This window comes from Anser anser (genome assembly GCF_964211835.1).
Source record: "Anser anser genome assembly, chromosome: 2".
Taxonomy (NCBI): Eukaryota; Metazoa; Chordata; class Aves; order Anseriformes; family Anatidae; genus Anser; species Anser anser.
In genome coordinates, this window is record NC_139721.1 from 44,603,412 (window position 1) to 44,616,772 (window position 13,361).

At 43.4% G+C, this 13,361-nt stretch overlaps 1 protein-coding gene across 6 annotated transcripts in view; it reads right to left on the bottom strand.

The window, feature by feature from the left end:
* The window catches only part of MAPRE2 (microtubule associated protein RP/EB family member 2), a 100,308-nt gene that overhangs the window by 7,694 nt on the left and 79,253 nt on the right, over positions 1 to 13,361 (bottom strand). For 3 of the 6 annotated variants that reach the window (XM_083823438.1, XM_083823434.1, XM_083823435.1), the window contains 3 exons: positions 8,375 to 8,514; positions 1,484 to 1,642; positions 1,262 to 1,387 (listed from right to left, as the gene is read on the bottom strand). In XM_083823438.1, coding sequence (XP_083679564.1) covers positions 1,262 to 1,387; positions 1,484 to 1,642; positions 8,375 to 8,514 — 425 coding nt within the window. The remainder of the gene's footprint in view (positions 1 to 1,261; positions 1,388 to 1,483; positions 1,643 to 8,374; positions 8,515 to 13,361) is intronic. The other 3 variants (XM_083823436.1, XM_083823437.1, XM_083823439.1) reach the window with 1 other exon arrangement.

Below are 13,361 nucleotides of genomic sequence, written 5' to 3' on the forward strand. Positions count from 1 at the left end.
TGCTTTCAACAGGAAAAGTATTGGAGGGAGTAAGCAGATAACACAGCGAGATGTGGACTGAAGTAGGACATTTTGTAATGCGTGCTGCCGGCACGGAAAACTGCAGGAAGAAACGCAACTAATGCATTCCTTGGCTGGGAATCACTTCCCATGTAAGCCAACAGAGACAGATGTGGTAGGGGTATAGGGAGAAGAGGGATTTTTCTGGCTTTGCTTTATAAATAAATCACTGTTCTTGAATCCAGAAGACATTTTCTGTGACCGCTATATGTGTGTAATTCTTTTAGCCTGTTATCACGTGTCTGGCAAATTTGTCTGCTTGTTTACTCCTGCAAAAATAATGGTTTCCTCCTCCTTTTCCTCTCCAGCACTCACCCCACACCACTGAACAAATCCTCTTTCCCCTGTCACTTCTAATCTGAGCAGTGGCCTCTGTCAGTGACAAGCTTGCGTCCCTCTTGCACCCAACATTCTTTTGTGCTCTACTAGTCTATTTTAGAAAAGCACACAATTTAGCAGCTGCTTCAGCACGACTTTTGATATAAAATTTTGAGTCAGCTGACTACCGCTGCAGCAGCTTTGTGGGAACAGATGTAAGAAAGGCTACAGTGCCACAGGGCTACTGAGAGATTAGGCTGATGCTTATACGCTCTGGAGCCAAAGCTATCGTCCAGTGGAGACTGAGGGGTCAATTATCAGAACAGCGCACACAGGGATTTAGTTAGCACGAATAGCAGTAGTTCGGCTAAATCTCTACTGAATCATTATCCCTGAGTGTATCTGAGGAATTTAGCCAGTATCCTTTACAGCTTCTTGCTTTGTTCAGTGTCTACAGTGCCACGTCTAAGATGCAATGAGATTCTCGTTTAATCTCGCAGACAATACATTTCTGCAATTTTGGTAATAGAGGATTATTGGGTTTGCACACTGAAGAATTTTGCCTATAGCAACAGGATAAAAAATGCTAAAGAGCATTACTTCTGCGGATATAATTATGCATTTGGCAACCTGCACTGTACGTACTACAACACTGCCACATGGGAAAGAAGGTTCACAGCTGTAGACATTAAACAGCATCTCTGTGAGAATTTCCCTGCTTTTTAGTTCTCAACACCTTAAAGAACACGAGTAAAACACTTCATGCAGAAAGGTAGGAGCAAAACAAAACTAAGTCTCAGGACCACATGAAATCAATTTAAAATTGTGACACACACACTCCCATTTCAGATTAACTTCAGCAAAAGTAGAAAACAAAACCTACGCTGAAGCAGCAAAAGGCAGCCGGCCTCCCGAGTCTATTCCCCAAGCTGCAAAGTCTGTTTGTGAAAGCAAGCTTCCATTTGGGGGGAGGATTCATGGAAATCCTAGCTGCTACTGCTCTGCTGACCTAGATATAGGACATGACCCAATACTGTGTCAATAATTTCTTTTATAGAATTAAGCTGTTCTGTCTCAACAAAATACACAGTAAGCTTGAACTTACGTGTTCTTCTGAAGCATAAAGGACTTCCATTAGCCGATGGACAAGGTCATTATTCTCTCCCCCATGTTCCTGGCAGAGAAGTTCAATCTCCCTTAATTTGCCGAAGTAGAAATCTCTTTCCTTCTCCACGCCTTCAAGTGCAAGTTTTAATGAATGTACCTGCATACAAACCAGTACATGGTGCATCAGTTGTGAGGCGCACTACAGACAAAACAACTGTCTAAAATTATGCACGCCAACCACCACCCCAAATATACATTCATTTTTATAGCTTATATTCACAAAAAGTAAATTCCACTTTCTGAAGTGCTAGACCGAATATTACACAACAGAGAACAGTGCATCAGGCTTCCCCCTTGTGCATCGTGGATACTTTCTAACCTTGATCCTTAGAGGTCAGTTTCCTCAGTGTTCTTTTACATTGAAACCTAAAGCAGCAGTTCAAGAGTCAGAGCTATTTAAGATCCGGCTTCTAATAAAGCTGCCAGAAACATAATGTAATGGTAATTAATAAAACATTCAGCACAGGAATTGCATTACTCTGCCTGGGTTAATGTGCAGTTGTTTGGAAACCTACTGCATCTCCTCGCCTAGAAATATGCAGAGCTAGTAGAAAAGCTCATAAAGGGAAATGGTCCAGTTAGGAAATTAAAAGGGCTAGCTGCAAGTGCTGCCGTGTTGTTTTTTCACCTCTTTGCTGCCTCCCCACTTGCTGAAGCATCACAGACCTGCGCCTCAGCGCCCTGAGGCTGCCGGAGCATGCAGGGACCAGGAGGTACTACAGGCTTTCTGGTCTGATTAACGTGCTGTCTCGATCAAAAAATATCACAAGTTTCAAGTATCATTTCTTACTGCAGCCTTCCACACAAGTGTCTTTAAGTTATACCGTTGGTCTTGATTTCTCTGCCGGGACTGCTGCAGAACGTGACCTTGAGGAATATGGGGCCGACAAAGAGCAAAGTCAGGACCCTTAACTTCAGAAGGGTAAACTTCCAGCTGTTTAAAGAGTTATTGGATGAGATCGCCTGGGAAGCTGTCCTTAGGGACAAATGAACTGATCAGCGCTGGTAACTCTTTAAGAACACTTTTCTCCGAGCGCAAGAGCTCTCCGTCCTCGTGTGTAACACATCTAGCGGGCAAGGCAGGAAACCGACGTGGCTGAGCAAGGACCTGCTGGTCAGACTGAGGAGCAAGAAGGAAACGCACAGGCAGTGGAAGCAGGGACACGTGGCCTGGGAAGAGGACAGGGATGCCATCTGGATGTGCAGGGATAGGATCGGGAAAGCCAAGGCACAGATGGAACTGAGCTTGGCAAGGGATGCGAAGAACAACAGGAAGGGATGCTATAGGTACATTGCTCAGAAAAGGAAGGCCAAAGAGAGTGTGCCTCCTTTGATGGATGAGAAGGGAGAACTAGTGATGTCAGAGAAGACTGAGATACTCAACTTCTCTCCCTCAGTCTTCACTGAGGGCCAGGTTTCCCATGTCTCTCGTTTCCCTGAACCCATAGATGAGGTCTGGGGGAGCAAAGTCCCTTGCACTGTAAGTGAAGGGCAGGTTTGAGACCACCTGATGAAACCAAACAGGTACAAGTCTATGCGGCCTGATGACATGCATCCTAGGGTCCTGAGGGAATTGGCTGATCCAGTTGCCAAGCCTCTCTCCATCACATTTGAAAAGTCCTGGCAGTGAGGCAAAGTCCCTGGTGACTAGAAAAAGAGAAACACCATCGCTATTTTTAAAAAGGGTAGAAAGGAGGACCCAGGGAACTACAGATCAGTGAGCCTCACCTCTGTGCCTGGGAAGATCATGGAACAGATCCTCCTGGAAGCAGTGTCAAGGCAGATGCAATAGAAGGAGGTGATCCGAGACAGCCAGCATGGCTTCACCAAAGGCAGGTCATGCCTGACCAATCTGGTGGCCTTCTATGATGGAGTGACTGCATCGGTTGACAAGGGAAGACCAACTAATGTCACCTACCTGGACTTCTGTAAGGCCTTTGACAGAGTCTCACATGATGTCCCAATCTCCAAATTGGAGAAACATAGATTTAAATGGTAGACTATTCGGTGGATAAGGAATTGGCTTGAAGGCTGCACCCGGAGAGTAGTGGTCAACGGCTCTATATCCAGGTGGAGGCTGGTGATCAGTGGTGTCCCTCAGGGGCCTGTCTTGGGACTGGTGCTGTTTAAAATCTTTACCAATGACACAGACAGTGGGACCCTCAGAGTGCACCCTCAGCAAGTTTGCAGGTGACGCCAAGCTGAGTGGTGAAGTCAATACAGCGGAATGAATGGATGCCATCCAAAGGGATCTGGACACACTAGAAAAGCCAGCCCATGTGATCCTAATGAGGTTCAACAAGTCCAAGTGCAAGGTGCTGCACCTGGGCCGGGGCAATCCCAGACATGAGCACAGACCGGGAGAAGAACTCATTGAGAGCAGCCCTGCAGTGAAGGACTTGGGGGTTCTGGTGGATGAAAAGCTTGACATGAGCCAGCAGTGCGTGCTTGCAGCCCAGAAGGCCAGCTGCGTCCTGGGCTGCATCACCAGAGGGGTGGCCAGCAGGGCAAGGGAGGTGATTGTGCCCCTCTGCTCTGCCCTTGTGAGGCCCCACCTGGAGTGCTGCATCCAGGTCTGGGGGCCCCCAGCACAAGAAGGATGTGGGGCTGTTAAAGTGGGTCTGGAGGAGGGCCATGAAGATGATCAGAGGGCTGGAGCACCTCTCCTATGAAGACAGGTTGAGAGAGCTGGGATTGTTCAGCCTGGAGAAGAGAAGGCTCCAGGGAAACCTCACCACAGCCTTTCAGTACCTAAAGGGGGCTTATTAAAAAGATGGAGAGTGACTTTTTGCTTGGTCAGATAATGACAGGACAAGGGGGAATTATTTTAAACTAAAAGAAGGTAGATTTAGATTAGATGTTAGGAGGGAATTCTTCACTGTAAGGGTGGTGAGGCACTGAACAGGCTGCCCAGAGAAGCTGTGGATGCCCCATACCTGGAGGTGTTCAAGGCCAGGCTGGATGGGGCTTTGGGCAACCTGGTCTGGCGGGAGGGGTCCCTGTCCATGGCAGGGGGCTGGAACCAGGTGATCTTTAAGGTCCCTTCTGACCCAAGCTGTTCTGTGATTCTGTGATGCTGCAAATCATTTATGGGCAACCCAGCTATTACGGATTAAGCTTCATATAAACCATGACTGATATCACAATATATTTTTATACATACATATACATTTACACATACATACGTGCTTGAAAAAGAAGAATTTAGTGGGAGCAAAACATAAATTACTGTACAACAGGGTATACATGATCAGCGTAACGTGTAAGTGGCTCTCAAGTTCAGAAGACTGCAGCGTATCAACCAACAGAAATAATCAGGGAAGAAGCTGCCTACAGTAAACATGCTGACCCTAATCATGTCCAAATTACTGCTGAATTAGCATCCACATTTTAAGGCCTGCAATTATATGAAATGAGTTTCTAAGGAAAATATGCTAAATAACATTAACTTGCATCAGATGAGATTTGAGTGAACTGACACAATTTAATAGAAAGTTTGTGTTGCCAGTTCTACTGCAAGCTAACTTGTTCCCTTCACCAGTTCAAACATCAGAGTTCAAGCAGTGCTCTGACAGCCTACTAAACCCTATCAGTTCATTTATCCGTAACTGCTGAGCTAGCGATGCCTTTTTCTGACCTTTGCACTCTCAGAGGTGTCAGACAGCAGCCCTGACCTGTTGCCAGGGCAGGATCTCAGGGCATCTCATTCACGTACCAACCCGTTCCTTAGCAGCTGCCTGAGTTTGACACCCCAGTCTTCCCTTGACAGTTTGAATCTGTGTTTGACACAGTGACCAGTCGCCTTAAGATTAACTATTTAGTCACAGAAAGCAAGAATAGCAAAATGGAACGAAAGTTTACAATAATTTGGTCTACAGATGTGTATCCTACTTAAATGTGAGGTCTTCCTCACGTTTAAGACGTGTCCTCTGGATCTGCAGCAACATATTCCTTGGGAGCAGCTCCTGCATCCAGACAGAACAAGAACTTAACTGCTTCCAGATCTCCTGCTCTGTGCAAGCTAGAGCTTAGAAAAACAACGAACTTCAGTTGAAACATTTGCAGGTAATAGTGCAGGCAGTCTTACCTTCTGACCCACTTACTAAGAAGGCACTCTTGTTTTCATTGTATCACACTCACTCCATTTTTAAGAAACAGAATCATTAATCTATACATATATGCACACAGTTAATTAACCACAATATTCAGTAAACATTGTTATAGCCAAACCAGACATACTTTTCTTCAGTTACATATGAGCTGTCTGTGACAGTTTAATTGGTAATCCTTAAGATAATTAGCACATCTGTATGCTTTTTTTTTCCCTTGTATTAACATGCTAAGAGGCTACTCCTGTACAAGGAACAGCGCATGTTAACTCCCATGCACCGTTTCCAGACCAGAAGCACACTCTGCAATCCAGTTAACCATGCAAAGGCAACTGCTCTTTCCTCTGGTGGTATAATCCCTGACAGGACTGCATAACCAGACTGAAAATTAAGTACCTGTTGTAAACATGCTGCTAATACGATGCTGTTTTCAGAAATTATGTCTACACTAGTATCTAGTTAACTATTCCTGGGACCACTCTCCACATATAAAGGTCCTTTCTCCACATGTAATGGTTCCTGGTCTGTGTTTTTTTTGCCTCAGCTGCACTAAGAAACCCTTTGGGAGAGTGTTAGTTGGTACAGACCAAAAGCACAGCAGGGACCACTTTACCATTTTAATGTTATGGATAACCAAGTTCCAGTGCACAGCAATATGCCTTGGAAGTGTTTAATTTACTAGCACACACCAGGGCAATAGCTATGACCATTTTAAGAGAAACTTTAAGATTGTTGGGGGCCATTAAACCAGCAAATGTTACGGATGGCTTACAATTATTGCAAATAGCTCATTAAGCAACCTATGGTAAAATCTAGTATATGGACATCCCCACTACTTAAAATTTTCCCACTACAAGTCTCACATAAGTCTGGATGTCTGAATCTCCCTTAGCTGCCATTCATTGAAAAGGCTGAAAAACGCCTGTTACAACGATATAAGAATATGATATTCACAGATGCCATTTAACAACTTTTACTAATAATCAAGACAGCAAAGGAGTATAACTGGCTCCTGCTCATACTTCCCTTGGTTGCTGGAGAGTGGGGAAAAATGGGCAATTTGGTCTTCCAGCATATTCAGAGTGAGGATCAAAAACACCTGGCTCAAAGCTGCTTGCAGCATAGGTTTTTTTTTGGCTTTTGTTACATGCCTGGGGTACACAAGCAATCATTAATGGTAAAATGAGATACCAAGTGCTGCCAGCATTCAAAAAAAAGCTTCCTAGACCATTATAGCTAGAAAAGGTCTCTTAAAAACTAGCTTTTAAAATGCCAACTTTCCAAATCTTCAATTTTTTTTTTCTCCTTGGTGATGGGGGAAGTCATCGGTTTTCCTCGGGGTTATTTGTATATAAAGCTCAAGGTTTTCACACACAGAAGTTGCTAGGAATACATTAGCAGTGGATGTGATAGTGACTGCCTGTTTGTATTTTAGTAAAGATCAAATATTTTTATCTTGCTAAGATCCCATCTGACTCTTCCTGCTGAAGTGAACACATTCTGACTTCTAAGTACAAATGTCATGGATTTAAGCCCACATTTAAGTGTTTGAACTCCACTTACAAGGATAGAAAAAAGATTCCATCAGAAATATATACACCCATTCCTTGTACAACACAAAACATCTCTGTTACAGCAAGCAACAACTGAACACCCACTTGGAAGCTTGCTGTTGCTCAGAATTACACACGGAATCTGCAGTACATCATGTTTGGGATGTGACTATTCATCACCACCTTAAGAACATAACAGTAACCAAGAACTTGCAGTTAATGCCCAAACAAACTGAAATCTGTGCTGTTCAGGTCAATGGTAGTCTGAAACTGAAATGCCCTTAATTGTGGAAAATTATACTTGATCCAGAATAATGACTTCTTCCTGTATACAGCTGCTGGGCAGCTCTTGCTCTAAAATACGAATCTTTTCCTTTCCATTTTCCTCCATCTAGGGCAAATACAGAAGTCAGGTCCCATTTATACTAGTGGCCTTGACACCATCCTGACAGCACAGATTTGAGCCAGATTCAGGTATTTCTTTATGTCCAGTGCAGACACTCTTGCATGTCCAAGAATGACAGAGGGGTGTCAGAGCACAAATAGCATAAATGAAAATTAAGGCCTTACATTCACAACACTGAAGAAGTTCTGAAGTTTTATTAATTATATTGCAGAATATTACTTATAATTAAGTATTTGCACAAAGGTAGATCACATTTTAAAATTAAAAATGGCATATTACATTCTGAAATCGTTCATTCCAGAAAGCAGAGTGCAATGAACTAGTCTCAGTTCAGCTGCAATTCTCTAACACCCTGATATTACAAACAGGCTTGTCTTCTCCACAATGACACATTAAAGTGATTTATTTCAAATTTGTAGCACACAAGAACGAAAAACAGTATTGAGATTTTTCCTATATACGTGAAATAAAAGATGTATTTCAAAATCTAATTAATAAAATTATCTATAATGAAGCTCTCATATTTCAGTAAGACTTACTGCCACTCCTAAGACCTCCTTTTAGAATTACTGGCACAACACCAGTCATCTCTGTTAAATGTTATTTTAAACAATAAATCTCTTTTTTCTTCCCAGCTGAGCTATTTCAATCTTTTGTCCCTTCATAATTCTGGAGGATATCATTCAGCAGAGGGCAATATTAGATTTCATGCCTGTCTGTGACAATAAATGCATCTAATTTCATGCCTAAAGCGAATTTACCTGTTCGCTGAGCTGTATGACTTGAGTTTCCAAATCTTTATCTGATTTGGATGCTGAGCTGCTCGGTGCAGCTTTTTTTGCTGAAGATGGGCGAGAAGGTGTTGATCCTGGTTTAGAAGCTGGACTGGATTTAGCAGCACCTGAAAGGCACAATAAATAATGATCAAGCTTTATCCCTGGGATAAATACATTCTTATTAACCTGATACTGAAACAAGCATATTTACAGACAGCCATTCACGCAATTACTTCAACATTACAGTGGAAAAAGTTCCAGTGTTCTACCTTGGGAAAGGAAAAACTAAATTTCCCAGCAGTTTTACTTTGACCTTACTACTCAGAGTGAAGCAACTCCAAAAGTAAAATAAATAAAAATCAGATTAGGGGTATAAAGGTCCCTTAGCTGTCGGCAGCTTTCAGTTCTTGAAAAAAGAGATCCTGTTAAGAGACAATTCCCCCAGCCCAATATTTACTGTACGTATCTATCTGCAATCCCCCCGGAGAAAGACAGACTTGAAATAAAGTCAGCTAAACCGCCTGCATGCTTTCTTCGTTTTTCACAGCAGCCCATCACTGAGACGAGGGCATTGAGATTCAGACAGCGCGGGCCGAACTCAATCCACCGGTGAACTCGCCGTTGCCATAGGGACCATGCGATCTGTGCTGATCTGCTTAGGTTTCGCTATTTGTTTCTAATTACTTGCACTGCAGACTTGATAGAGCACAAAGCAATGCCCTCACCAGCAAGACCAGCAGCCAACAAGTGCATACGGGTACTCCTCACGGCGCCGGTGGTGCACAAATGCCCCGTCAGAGAAATGTTGGTGAGAGAGGCTTTGTGGTATCATCATAGGAGCCTCAGCCGGCTTCCCACCCCATCACTGGGTCTTCTAAAGAGCAAAAAACACTCGTCCAGATGCGCTGTGGGCTCCACGGCCTTCCTCCACCATCAGCTGTTGTTGGCTCTGAGGCCTGAGTGGGACAGCGAGCCGGAGAAAGCCCAAACCCAGCAAGTGCCCAAATGCCAGCTGTAGTTCACCACAGAATCACAGAATGGTTTGGGTTGGAAGGGACCTTACAGACCATCCAGCTCCAACCCCCTGCCATGGGCAGGGACACCTCCCACCAGACCAGGTTGCCCAAAGCCCCATCCAGCCTGGCCTTGAGCACCTCCAGGGATGGGGCATCCACAGCTTCTCTGGGCAGCCTGTGCCAGTGCCTCACCACTCTCACAGTAAAGAATTTATTCCTAATATTTAACCTAAATCTCTCCTCTTTTAGTTTAAAGCCATCACCCCCTGTCCTATCGCTACACTCCCTGACCAAGAGTCCCTCCCCAGCTTTCCTGTAGGCAAAGGCCTACAGGACCATGTCTGCAAGGCCTTGCTGGAGCTTTCTCAGCAGCCACCTCTCACCCCACAGACAGCCAGCTGCTCCCCCGAAGGACGAGGACACACTTCAGATTGCTCCGCTTTGTTATTTTCACATTTCAGAGAACATTTTAATGGAGCAATGCTTTGGTACTGATGTGGTACAAAGGCACCACCAGCACGAAAGCACGAGGAGGCAAGGAAAGAGAGGAAGGGGGTGGGGAAGAAGACTTGGAGACTGCCCATACAACCAAGGCATAGAGGTCCCACTGACCTAGGCCTGAGTACAACAGTCCCTTGGAGGAGCTGAAAAATGACAGGAAAGAACAGCAGCAATAGTTGCTTAATCCAGCTAATCCCTATAGTTACACACACAAACTCACCTCCAGCAGATTTCAGATGCTGCTAAACAGACTTGCTTAAGTTGGGAAAATTCAACATTGTCTATATACCTGAAATTGTATTTTTTTTTTTTTTTTAAACCATCACACACAGACCAGCAAAGCATAAATCATTTTTGGAAAACCACTAAAAAGGTCAAAATCTTTTGCTATTTATTTGTGGGCAATCTCAAAAAAAAATTAGCAGTCTACCTTGAACTAAAAGTCAGCTATGTAAGAATGGGATTGTTAAGGTGCTTTCAAAGCCAGGAAAGTTAAATTTCTTTGGGTTAGCAGATAAATAGAAGAAAATAGGTGTCAAAATATGCAAGAGAAACACATGCATGAATGAAAATATGCATGAAATTATCACTTTGACTGTAGCATTCTAGTTGGGCCTGAAGTCTTTTAATGATACTGCTACCACGTTCAACTCAATTTCCCCATTTCTTATTGCATTCTACACCAGTAGGAAGCAGCCTGGGACACGAGCTGAAACTTCAATGCTATAAAACAAGCTATGGACTTCCAGGTGTGAAACCTTGGCTTACCCCTCTACCAACCACCCTTCTGCTTCAAGGCAGCACCAGACCTCCTCTCCAGGTACCCTCACGTAAGTGGAAGACAAGCTGCTCAGCTTTTTCAAAGGCAGCCTCCTCTGGCCTAGCAGCTCCTCAGTTTCACCTCAGGGTTGTAGTGCATGACCTGAGCAAGGCAGGCCGTGCAGCTGCTGCATGGTGCTCCCTCTCCTGCTCAACAACCCCATGAAGCAAGCTCGTTCTTTGTAGGCTACGGCACTGATCACAAAAAGCCAAATCATTAGGCACGCATTGCTTTTTGACCTGCAGAGAGTGTTAAGGGCAGTGCAAACACAGACATCGAATCCACAGGTATTCTCTCTAATTTGCAGCTGAGGCGCCCTCCCAGAGCACACTGAGCAATCTCACATCACCACCATCTGTGGACAGAGGGGACTGGATAGTACCACATACACAGCACTGCGTTCTGCCTTCCTTTGGAAGCCACAAAGCCGCCTGAATTTCTACAGTGAAACGTTACTAAGCTTTATGAAGCCCAGACAAATGAAAAGAAATTGACTTTTGCTCCGCTGCTTAGGATCAGCTGTTAAATCAACACATTCCAATTTCAGTAACACACTTATAAATCAGCTAAATAATCTAAGCACTTCAGACAGTATCAGCGACAGCTGGACAGAACTTAATTGCAACAGAGAATGCCTCGGGTTTTCTAATTTAAAATTTCCTGGAAGAAAAAAAAAAGTAAAAAAGCTTTAATGCACATTCATTCTAAAACATCGCTTTTGCAATCAGCTCAGAGATAACCCTCCCATTTGTAACAGAAGCTTGATTTCATAAAAGAATTAAAGGATGCTGGTTTGTGGAGTACTGCAGAGTGCTTGAGACAGCCAGATATCTAAATGGAGATGAAAGATCTTAATAGACTTTAATAACTTTGCTATTAAGTGCCACACACAATGACTTTGCAGTCAATTAGTGCAGGCATAGAATAACTCCTAATTTGCTGTTCATAGGTGCTACATAATACAAACAGTTCAAGTTATCTTCAATATTACATCTTCCATGAAAATATTTATTGTTCATCTCCAGAAAAATCATTTATACTGGTAGTTATTTTATATTTAGTAAGACTTTTCAGGCATCCCACATGACCTATATCACTAAAAAGTAGGTTTTTTGTTTGTTTTGCTTGGACAGCAGTCCATGAAGTCCTATTTCCATATTCTGAGAAAGCACTATGTTTTATGCAAACATCTTACATACAAAATACACTCTTATCAGCTCTTTTCACTGAACACTGAGAGAACTGCATTGTAATCAGTGCCAGAAGTGTTACCTATTACTGATTTGTTTCCACGTGTACTGTAGATGTTCAAAGAGAAGTGCAGAGTCCTGCACTGGGAAGAGAAACCCCAGTCCCCAGAACACACATGGGGTCAGCTGCCCGGAAAGCAGCATAGCAGAAAAGGACTTGGGGGTCCTGGGGGACACCAAGTTGGACTCTTTTCAGTGGTGCCCAGTCAAAGGACAAGATGCAGCAGTTGCAACTTGAAATGCAATAAGTTGTATTTAAACTTCAGAAAAAACTTCTTTCCTGTGCGGGTGATGGAGCACTGGCACAGGTTGCCCAGAGAGGCTATGGGGTCTTCTCCTTGGAGATCCTCAAAAGCCACCAGGACATGGGCCTGGGCACCCTGCTCTGGGTGGCCCTGCCTGAGCAGGGGGTTGGAGCAGGTGACCTCCAGAGGTGCCTTCCAGCTTCCATCCTTCTATGAAAACTTCTATTCCAGAATGTTCTGCTTTTAGGTCAATACGGGGTTCATTTAGATTTTTTTTTTTTACACTGTATTGCAGCTGCATCAGTTAGCAGCTGGGTAACATTTTGTACCTGCCCATGTAACACTAGCAGAGATGAAAAAAATTAGTTCACTTTAGCACTGACTGCTTCTAAATAAAAATTACAATATAATTCTAAATACAATTACAAAAAGACAAGTTATTTTGTTCTTGTACTGAAATAAGCTAGATCAAACAATTTTGAAATGCATTACAGTTTCTTATCTGTGGTGCTCCAGAAACAATTACTAGTCAGCTTAATCTTAATTAAATATATCCCCACAGCTCTGGCTTTATTATTCTTTTCACTAAACACAGAAATTTTACAGGCAGATGTGCACTTCCGAAACATAAAGCAGTACATGTTGGCACTGTGTATGCTTTGGGTACAACAGAGCCAGGCTTCGGATGCCAGGTCACTTTACATCCCAAGTGCGGTCTTGCAGACGAGACCTATTTAACGTTTAAAGACAAATTTTCCTTAAAGCTCTATGAGTAATTAGTGCTCTGTTAAATAGTTATGTAAAATTCCAGGAAAACACATGCACGACTGCAGTGTGGACATGCGTGAGGACAGTGTGGAGAGCAATGGAAGCCCTGAGCAAGCAAGGCTTGGCTGAGCCCTCACAGCTATTGCTTCAGGGCAATTTGGGAACAACTTGCAGCGTATCCTTCAAATTAAAATTTTGAAATTTTTCAATTTAAAATTAATAAAACTTCATAAAACAAATATTCCTGACTCATGCCGCAGAAGAATAAACAAACCCACTAAGCCGCCACAGAGCTAGCAATTTATTCACCAACTCAAGTCTCAAATCACTTAGAACAAATGAGTGAGAACAGTAAGCAAATTAATACTCTCG